Below are 11,080 nucleotides of genomic sequence, written 5' to 3'. Positions count from 1 at the left end.
GCATACCCTGCTTTATCTATTTCAGGGGTCTGCAACCTGCGGCTCTGGAGCCACATGTGGCTCTTTAGCCCTTCCCTTGTGGCTTCCTGTAGCTATAGAAAACATTATATGGAAAGTTTTTTTGGGGGGGGAAACACTGAAAAAGACATAGAAATGTAGGACCTATATTCATTGTGACAGAATAATACGGCCAGCAAGTGATAGAGGGAGGATAGTCCAGTGCTCAAGATCTTGTTTAGTACAGGCAAAAAGTGTGGAGAAATGTATACTCATAAGACTGTAAAATGTATCTTTATATAATGTTTATTATAAACAGTATTAGTATTTATCTACAGATATTTACATTACAAAAATAAATCATATGTTCTTCAGAAGAGACATTTAGTTCAGTGCAATGTGTTTACTTTGACATTAAAACAATTCTGAACTGGAGCTTTTCTCAAGTAAAGACTTTCCCAGCAGTGTAACAATGTTCATCATCTTCATCACAGTGTTTATGGTTGAGGTTCTGAATCTGCCATCTTCATCACAGCAGAACTCACAGGGTGGTTGAGGTCATGTGGTCTGATGTTGAGGTCATGTGGACAGATGATGATCTCATGTGTACAGGTGATGAGGTCATAGGAACAGAGGATGTTGAGGTCAGTGTAGAGGTGATGGAAGGGGGTGTTGGTTTCACCACTTTATTTTCTTTCCTGAAACAAAAAAGTCACATCAGTCTCAATGGTTGTTGTCTTGATGTGGAGTAAATATTGATTTCCATATTGGTTGATATTCTTTTAGTGCAGCTCAGTCAAGTTAATGTTAATCTTACTTAAATTGGTCCTTCTTGTAGATAAAATCTCCAAACTTTGACTCTGGATTCACGCATGTCTTGCCTTTTGCTGTTTCCACACTGGAAATGGATAAAATAATATTAGTGACAATTGGTGATAAAGAACCGTTTGTAAAATGAACGGTACCTCATATGATTTATGATGCTGTGTAGAACATTGTACTTACATAATCTCCCTGCGAGGGCAGAAGGTACTGGCCTCAACCACCAAAGGATTACCCTTGATGAGTTTTGTGTTCATGTGGTTGACTCCTTTATTTAAACATAGGCAGGACCTTCTATTGCCTGTATGGCCTGTGGAGTGAAGGGACAGAACACTTAGTCGGACAGTGGCATTAAATGATTAAATACATAAACCTTTATCTGTGTTTTAAAACTATTCACAAACTGCATCAGCAGCAAGCATAAAAACACAAAGATGAAAAGATTAGAGAGTAAAAATCAGGCTTTTGACTATACAACCACATAATAGAATTACACAATCCATGATTTCCAACTCAATCTAACCATTAACTGTGCAGGCTGGTATTATGCAAAGCTACTTGATGTGCAACAATATATAGTATAAAAGCCACTTTACCTTCTACATGAAGAGCAAGCAGGCAGATGAGAACGGTGATGATAGCTGATTTCATGATGCTGGACATGATGGAGAGAAGCTTCTTCAAGTGTTCTGATTGTTTCCTCTGTTGTGGATGGAGGAGAGATCTCGTATTTATGTTCAAAGATGCACACTCCCCTTCTCCCTCCTCCCTCCTCATCCTCCCCACTTCCCCACTGGGCTGCAGTCCAGACACAGCATCACTCGTTCCTCTTTTGGTTTCGTTTTCCAAGAATTCCTCGATAGAAGAGGAATCACTGTGTTGGCTCATGTTTGCACAAATCGGGCACGTGAGAGAAGTGAACGGAATTTGAGCAGTTTATAATAAACCACTGTTAGACCAAGGAGCTTTATTTCAATGTCACTTTCTATCAGATAAAGTGCATATCAGCTACTTGTCTGACTGTTTCTAATCAATCTCAAATGCCATACTATTATGTGAAGTGGGTGATGCATATTAACATTATTAATATGCATCATGAATTGCATTTCAAGCATTTAGGAGACACATTATAAAGAGAGTGAAAATATGAAGACAATACAGCTATGAAAACCTTGGCACTGATCCAGGATCTGCATTTCTTTTAAAAGGGACTGAAAAAACGTTCACCTTCTGATAAGAAATCACGTGATCTTCTTCCCTACAGGCTGTCAGTGAAAGTGAAGCAATGACAACTAAAGCCTGCTGCAGCATGCCGGCAAGGGAATGTTTCCTGTTTATCAGTTTCTCTTCAGTATTCTAAGGGATTTCACCCAGCAGGATACAAACACTGGGGTTTCCCCCTGCATTTAACATTTCAAGAACAAAGGTGAAAGGTCATTTCTTCAAATGATCAAATATCACTGAGGCTAACAGTTGCATGTAGCATATTTATTTGAGATGTTTCGCTTTGTTGTTTTCCAAGGCTTGGTACAGTACATGTGTTTCAGTGCATTGAAACAGTGCCATAGCAGCAGCTGCTGCATTAGCAGTGGTGGAAAGTAACTAAGTACATTTACTCAAATACTGTACTTTAAGTACAAATCTGAGTTTTTTTTTTTTTTTACTGTACTGGAGTATTTTCAATACTTTTACTTCTACTCCACTACTAAAATTGTAGTTACTTTGTAGATTTGGATTATTATCACAAAACATACACTATTTGAAAATAGCTGATCTCAGATCTGCTATTTTTGAAATATTTGTATACATTTTGAACACTTGTGAAATGGGACATTCTGCACAATGAGTACTTTTACTCTTGGTACTTTAAGTGTATTTTGATGCCAATATTTTTGTACTTTTACTTAATGTTGAATACAGGACTTTTATTTGTGATAATAGACTGTTATTCTGTGCTTCTATTTTAATCATTTGTATGTCTAAAGTGTTATTGACAAGTGTTATATATCTTGTCATTGAAGATAGTTCATCATCTTATTTGAGTTTTCCAATAGTGTAACTTTAACTGTGTCAGTATGACCTTAAACCTACACTGTGTTTATCAACATGAGATGAAATCATATTATTGCAGCCTTGTGCTTTCCAGGTGCCTGGTACGGAAAGATAAGGTCAGATCACAGGGCCCCTTTCTCTCTATAATGAGGTATCAAGCTCTCTCTCTCCCTTGAGGGGAGCGACTTGCTGACTGTATGTAAACTATTGCTTTTGCTGTATTCTTCAGAATTCTCAGAATAAATCAATTGATTTGAACTTCGTATTTCTCTCCTCATATCTGGCATCGCGTCTTTTACTCTTCATAATAACTCTGACTCAGAGATTCTAATTTAAAGGCACATTTTCCTTAGTTATCAATTTGTAACAGAGTATTTCTTCATTATGGTATTAATGCTTTTACTTAACAAAACATGTCACGGTGCAACTCAAGAGAAGTAGGACCCAACTGCAGAACAGACAGGCAGGAGCATAGCAGGTCAAATGCACAAGGATTTATTCAACAAAACAGAAAAAGTTGATCGTAGGTGTGACATTAACATGAACAGTGGTGGGGAAAAGTAAAAATGTACTTCAGTAAAAGTACAAAAGCATTGCCGTCAGAATATACTTACTCACCGCCAAAGGGGAGAATTCTCCCCTTTTCAGTCAATGGTGTTTACCGCCAAAGGGGAGAATTCTCCACTTAAAAATTTCTAAAAGGTTTCTCTAATTTTTGAGTATACATTTTTTCCGTTATTCACAACGAATTAGGAGATTTAATTAGAAAATTAAAAGAAATCCATTCACTTCAATGTTAAAAAATAAACGGACAAATAATTCACATTATTTTCTATAAAAAAATGATTCAAAACCCTGGCAGTGGGTGAGTACATTATGAATAAACTCTGGCAGTCAATGTGTAATGTACTGGAAGTAATTATGAAGAATGTCCCATTTCACATGTTACAAATGTATAAATGTTTTTTTGAAAATAGCAGATCTACAAGCTCACAACGCGTCGCATTGTGATGCGTTGTGAGCTTGTGGATTGGCCATTTTCAAATAGCCAAAGTATGCTGAAGTGGTTAATGTATGTTTTGTAATATCAAAATCTACAAAGTAACTAAAGTTTTAAAAGTACAATATTTGTAGTGGAGTAGAAGTAAAAGTATTGGAAATGGGAAACACTCCAGTAAAGTACAAAAATACCTCAAAATTGTACTTAAAGTACAGTACTTGAGCAGGGACGGATTATGGCTTGGGCACAGTGTGCACGTGCACAGGGCCCTGAGCCAATGGGGGGCCTTGGATTTAATAGGCTTTTAAAAAAATATATATAATATATATAATATATATATATATATACCCTAACCCTAACCCTAAAACCGAAATAAAGTAACCAAAAAACGCCCCAAAACGCCCAATATAACCGCAATAACCGCAAAAATGTGCGCGCGTGCGCTTGCGTGCGGGGGGGGGGGGGGGGGTCCGTTGCGATTTTGTGCACAGGGCCCATTTTCACTTTAATCCGTCTATGTACTTGAGTAAATGTACTTAGTAACTTTACACCACTGGACTGGACATTACATGAACATGTATCTGTTAATGTTCACTGACAGTGTGCGGTCGATGTCTCTGTCAGAGTTTGTTCTAGTGGGATAACAAGCAGAAATACTAGCTACTGATAAATAGGATTTCATCTTTTATTGTTTATCATTTGTATGTTTGGAGTGTTATCAAAGAATTGTCTTGTCATTAAAGTTACAGTTCATATAGTTCATTATCTGATTTGAGTTTTCCAATAGTGTAACTGTGTCAGTATGACCTTAAACCTAAACTGTGTTTATCAACATGAGATGAGATCATATTATTGCAGCCTTATGCTTTCCAGGTGCCTGGTACGGAAAGATAAGGTCAGATCAGATCAGATCAGATCACAGGGCCCCTTTCTCTCTATAATGATGTACCAAGCTCTCTCTCCCTTCCTTGAGGGGAGTGACTAACTGACTGTGACTGTATGTAAACTGTTGCTTTACTCTCTGTCTCAGAATGCATTCTCTGAATAGACCAATTTATTGAACTCCGTATTCTCTTCTCATATTTGGTTCCGCATCACGGTAACTTTAACTGAGTATTTCAGACTCAAGATGTTCCTAGCTATCAGCTACTAATTCAATACAGGCAGACTGACACATCAAAAATAGTGAACAGGCCAATGTCCTAACCACACAGTCACAGCCTCTGCCCCCCTCCAGTTTGTCCTGATATTGCCCCTGCCCCCTTTACCTCTCCAGTTTTGCCTTGGTTCCATCACTCTTTCACTCTTTTACTCTTCCCACCTTGCTGTGCGCTGTACTCCCTGCCCTGATTGCCCTGAGTGGACTCACCTGAGGGCCAGCTGTGCCCAGTTGGCAAACAAGCTCCAGAGACTTTTATATTTTTTGCTGGATCTTTTTTTCCTGTTCTGTTTTAGTTAGGTAAATAAATAGAAGCTGGTTACTGAGATACTGAGTTGTAACATTGTTTACATTAAACGCAAAATGGTGGCTGTTCAGAATGGCAGACATGGGTGGTCCCAAATAATAGCAAAGCTGTAGAGCACATTCAGCTACATAATGTGTAATCTCTCAAGAACAGATTCTGCTCTGCGTTGGAATCTGTCGTGAAGGTTCGTCACAACGTGTACGCACTGTGTGGGCGTGGGCGTGCCTTCAGATCAGGAAGCAGGCCGCGCTTTACCCAATCAAATGTAGTGGGCGGGATTTACGTGTCCGCTGATCCTTCCCTACTCGAAACAAGCCGAAACTAATTTAACAATGGCGTCCGCGGAGCAGACAAAACCACGGAAAGATATTCACATTTTAACTTGCTCTTTCATCATAGAAACAAGTGGGCTTATAACCAAAACGATCCATGTTCTCTGGGAGAAGTGGTGTTAGTGTTCCGTGTGGAAATATTGTTAGTGGGAATGAAAACATCGCACCACCCGGAAGTGGAGCGTGAAGGCAGACTAAAACCCCGGTTTCCTTTGCGCACGTGTGCTGCGTCATCATTGTCCCAGAGCCAACATGAGATAGTACAAACAGCAGAGGGCGCTGTTTTTCATTCTCATTTGGCTTTGGGTTCCCAGATTGCATAATGTGTAATGGGTTTTGTGTCAGTTGGACCCAGGTTTTGGGAATTGTGGCCTTTTTCATGCATGAAAACATGTTACCTTTCAGCTAAATTCACCAATTTTGTCACGGAAGGGGTCAAGTGTCTAGAACAGTGGTTCTCAACCTTTTCAGGCCGTGACCCCCCAAAATAATCATATTAGAACTGGGGACCCCCCAACATAATCAGATTTAATCCACTGGGGGCCCCCCACCCTGATAAGCGCTTGAAATTGTAGGAGTTGATCATGTGGGGACGGGACCCCCCTGAGGGTTGAGAACCACTGGTCTAGAACAGTAATTGTCCGTAGGTACAGTAGAGTATGTCCAGTCCCCCCAAATATGGATGTACAGTATGTCCCCTGTTTTAGTCCCCTAGTTTAGTTTAGTTTATTTGGTTTATGAAGGACAGTGTGCAAATACAGTTATACGTTAAGAATACAAAGATGGGATCTGTATAGTCAATAAAAATGATTGCAAAAACAATAAACACAACATAATGTCATAGTATCAAGACCACAGTGTCAAATACAGTATAAACGACAATACAATACAGAATACAATAAATACACTTGAAGTGTCTGTCCATAGAGATTACACATACCATTTAATCTCTGCCAACAGCCATAACTCTTATACATAATACCATTATGAAATATAAAGTGAGTAGTGATGTAAAGTTGCAGAGTTCTCAAAGTGGGGTCCAGGGACCCCCAGGGGTCCTTGAGGGGGTTCCAGGGGGTCACCAGCAAAATTATAGCATCAAAATTGGTTTAACCACTTTAATGCTATATTATATGTCAACGGAAATCTTGTATGGGGTCCCTGGTACAAATGTATTTTCAGATGGGAGCCTGTGGCCAAATATACATATTAATTTGGGGGTCCTTGACATGAAAACGTTTGAGAGCCACTGATTACAAAGTGTAAAGACCAGTACCACAAATGGACAGAAGAGGGAGACGGAGTACCTCTTTATACAGTAAGTACTCATTCACAAGTATGATCAAAGGAAGTCTTGACTCCAGACTGCCTACAAAAACACACATTCAATCATCCTTTTCTGCTCAGTGGTTTGCAATCCATACTACTTTTATGAATTGGCACACATTCCGCTCACTAAGACCTCAGCAATGCTATAATACAGTGGTTTTCAACCCTTTTCATATCAAGGTCCATTATTTATTCGGCATTTGAGCCACGGACCACCATTTGATGAGATTTAGCCTCTCAGACCCGTAATTTATTATTTAGTTGTCGTTGGAAAAGATTTTGTCCACAATTCCATGATGTATTGATGTTGGTACCAGGAGAGATAACACGCAAACGTTGATCAAAATAACAATTATTCTACATTCTCTAATTGTGTAGATTTCTTGTAAATAAAGTAATGCAGATGTTTAACAATAATTTCAGTCTTGAGAGCGTAAAATAAACCCAAATGGACCCATAAGGGTCCATTTGGGTTTATTTTACGCTCTCAAGAGTTAAAGATCTATAAGGGTCCATTTGGTTACCAACTCTCCATCATTTAGCTGGGGACCACCTGGAACCCCCTTATATGTCATAATACATTATTAATGCATTAATACAATGACATCAATTTGACTTTCAACTTATTAGATAATCCTCGCTGTCCGGTGGGGCATATTGTTAACCATATTCCATTCATGAGTGCAGATATGCTCCAAAAGAGTGAACATTCAGCTCATCTTTAAAGTCTCACCTACACATCTTTTTCTCAGTTAATTTTCCTTGTTGTTTATTCTACTTTGTGAACAGTCAAATATTAGGATCTATCAGTGTTAAATGAACACTCCAGATTTTACTGTGTAAATCAAGCCCTTATCTTTTTTTTTATTTAGGAGGTTTTGAATTTAGAAAAGTGCTGTATAAATATCTTTAAGGATATGTTTTTTACACTCACAGTTAAATGAACATAAATTGAATTAACATTTCCAGGACAGGGGATAGTAGGACATGTGGTAATAGTGCATAGTTTGTTTATTGTTCAACAATACTCAAAGCACATAATAAAAAAAGCATCATAATTTCTCATTATAAACAGTAAAAAATATGCATAGTAGCCTAGTAACAACACACACAATGCACACACATTATCTATATAAATAAGAGACAGTTTTATAATTATATAAATAAGTCATCTGGTAATCAGAATCATTTAGTTCAGTGCAATGTGTTTACTTTGACATTAAAACTATTCTGAACTGAAGTTTTTCTCAGGTAAACACTTTCCCAGCAGTGTCACAGTGTTGGTCATCTTCATCACAGTGTTTATGGTGGAGTTCTGCCATATTGTTCTTCATCTTCATCACAGCAGAACTCACAGGGTGGTTGAGGTCATGTTGTCCAATGTTGAGGTCATGTGGTCGGTTGTAGAGGTCATGTGAACAGGTGATGATGTCATAGGGACAGATGATGAGGTCATAGGGACAGAGGATGTTGAGGTCAGTGCAGAGGTGATTGAAGGTGGTGTTGTTTTCAACACATGTTTATTTTCATTCCTGAAACAAAATAAGTCACATCAGTCTTAGAATACTGTCTAGAGTAAATATTGATTTCCATATTGGATTAGATTATTTTAGTGAAGCTCAGCAGGCTAATGTTAATGTTAATCTTACCTGCTTTGATGTCTTTTATAGATGAAATTTCCAATCTTTGACTCTGGATTCAAGCATTTCTTGCCGCTTGCTATTTCCACACTGGAAATGGATAAAATTATATTAGTGACAGGTGATAGAGAACAGTGTGTAAAATGATAAATTAATGCATCGAACATAAGATTTATGCTGCTGTTTACATTGTACTTACACAATCTCCCTGCGAGGACAGAAGGCACTGGCTTCATACACCTGGTAAGTCTTGATGAGTTTTGGGTTCATTTTGTCGACTCCTTTATCTGAACATATGCAAGACTGGGTATGACCATGTTGACCTGTGGAATGAAAGGACAAGGCACTGTTAGTCTGACAGTGGCATGAAAATAATTCAATATTTAAACCCTTATCTGTGTTTTGTTTTAAAACCATTGTTAACAAATGAAAATAAAATGATTTAAACCATCAGAGAGCAACACAAGATGAAAAGATTAGACAGTAAAACAAAATCTAATTTGTGACTATAAAAGTAGAATTGCAAAATCCATGATTTCCAATTAAGTCTATCCATAACTGTGACTGGTATTTATGCAAAGTAACTTGATGTGCAACAATATTAGTGAAAAAGCCACATTACCTTCTACATGAAGAGCAAGCAGGCAGATGAGAAAGGTGATGACAGCTGATATCATGATGCTGGACATGATGGAGAAAAACTTCTTCAAGTGTTCTACTTGTTTCCTCTGTTGATACTGTGGTGAATGGAGGAGAGTCTCATATTTATGCCACTCAATAACCCCCCCCCCCCCCCCCCCCCCCCGACCCCGCACGCACACACACACACACACACACACACACACACACACACACACACACACACACACACACACACACACACACACACACACACACACACACACACACACACACACACACACACACACACACACACACACACATCCAGGATACTACATAACCCCTTTCTCTTTTGGTTTCATTTTCCCAGAATCCCCTCACAGCCGTTTTTTTTTCTCAGTGTCTTCTTGAAATCTCTTGGTCATTTCTTGAAATGGTACAAAATACTGTCTGCTCAGCTGTTTGTTGGGCAGGTGTGTGGTTTTCATTGTCATTTCATGCACAACAGAGCTAACAAACATCTACAGTTGATTGTGGGTGTGACATTTACATTTATCTATTTATGTTACAATATGACCAAACAAGTATCAATACCAGTAAAGCTATAATGAGATATAAAATCAATCAGAGTCAATCAATTACAGACAGAGATTTAATATTAAGAGTGTCAAATTACTTCACTGGTGAGCTCAGCAACCTGGTAGACCACCCAACATTTAATGTGGTGTGATGTGGTATTGGCTTAGTGTAGTGCAGTTTTAGTGTGGTTTCATAATGTGGTGTGGGCTGTGTAATGTGGAGTGGAGTGATTTGGTGTTATGTGATTTAGTGTAATGTGGTCTGGTTAGGACTGACAGTGTGTATATTGTCTCCGTTGGTTTGTTTTGTAGTGTAGTGTGGTTTTAGTGTGGTGTGGTGGTGTGTGGTGTGGTTTTGGTGTTGTGTGGTTTGGTGTGGTTTGGACTGACGGTGCGTTTTAACAGCGGGCGATCAGGATAGTATTTTCCGGAAGTGCATTATATGTCTATGAGAGCCGGCAACTACTGGCGATAGGGTGAAGTGGGCGGGGGGGCGATGAAAGATGGATTTTCTTTATCTTTTGGACGATGTCGCCCGGCGATCGCCCGAGAGTCGCCCGCTGTTAAAACGTACTGTCACAATGTGCAGTACTGTGTAGATGTCTCTGCAGAGTTTGTTCCAGTAGGGTAGCAAAAAGCAGAAAAATGAATTCCAGCCACAAGTAATCAGTTCAAGACAGGCTGGCAAATCCAAAAGCTGGAGACTGTCTCTCCACTTTTTTTTGTGGCCGGTGAGTTTCATCTCAAAGTGTTAGTGTTCCAATGCAAAAAAATAGAGGAGGGAGACTGCCTGAGGAATAGTCATAATACTCAAAACGTGTTGCTGAGTTGTCTGTAATGTTTTGAGCCAATCGTAAAAGTTGTAAAAATAGCTTTTTGAAGGCATTAAAACTATTTTTGCATTATACAGTGGTCTCCCTCCTCTATTTCTTTTGCATTTTTGCAATGAAACTCACCAGCACAACAGAACATGAAATGTTTTGTGATGACTGTACAAACAGTTGATGACTTATGATCAGTTGTGTGCTCCTACCGTTGCGAGAGCTGGCGAAAACTTCTGAGAACTCAGATTAGTTGTGTGCCAACTGCCAATGGACTAACTTACTTTCTCAAGTTTGACGGTTGACAGCCGCAGCGGCCATGCCATATATCCAGTCTGGACACTTTGAACACTGTGTATCTCAAGGACAAATAATATTGTTTGACAGAACAATAATTAAACAAAGCCAGATGTTTGCATAAA

General features: G+C 38.9%; 1 protein-coding gene and 1 long non-coding RNA gene across 2 annotated transcripts; both read right to left on the bottom strand.

The window, feature by feature from the left end:
* Nucleotides 1-282: 282 nt before the first annotated feature.
* Nucleotides 283-1,512, bottom strand: LOC308081349 (C-X-C motif chemokine 11-6-like). The gene is made up of 4 exons (XM_080457730.1): nt 1,416-1,512; nt 1,003-1,129; nt 815-895; nt 283-695 (listed from the first exon to the last, which is right to left on the bottom strand). The coding sequence occupies exons 1-4, from the start codon at nt 1,480-1,482 to the stop codon at nt 539-541; spliced, it is 432 nt and encodes a 143-aa protein (XP_080313856.1). The 5' UTR covers nt 1,483-1,512; the 3' UTR covers nt 283-538.
* A 6,775-nt stretch (nt 1,513-8,287) lies between these two features.
* Nucleotides 8,288-8,957, bottom strand: LOC308081346. Its single transcript, XR_013932829.1, has 3 exons — nt 8,838-8,957; nt 8,648-8,728; nt 8,288-8,530 (listed from the first exon to the last, which is right to left on the bottom strand). It is a non-coding gene; the product is annotated as an uncharacterized lncRNA (long non-coding RNA).
* Nucleotides 8,958-11,080: the final 2,123 nt, after the last annotated feature.

The sequence above is a fragment of the Gymnoscopelus braueri genome, assembly GCF_963280865.1.
Source record: "Gymnoscopelus braueri genome assembly, contig: SCAFFOLD_105, whole genome shotgun sequence".
Classification (NCBI taxonomy): Eukaryota; Metazoa; Chordata; class Actinopteri; order Myctophiformes; family Myctophidae; genus Gymnoscopelus; species Gymnoscopelus braueri.
Note: the sequence above shows the minus strand (reverse complement) of the source record. Positions and strands in the feature narration are given on the sequence as shown.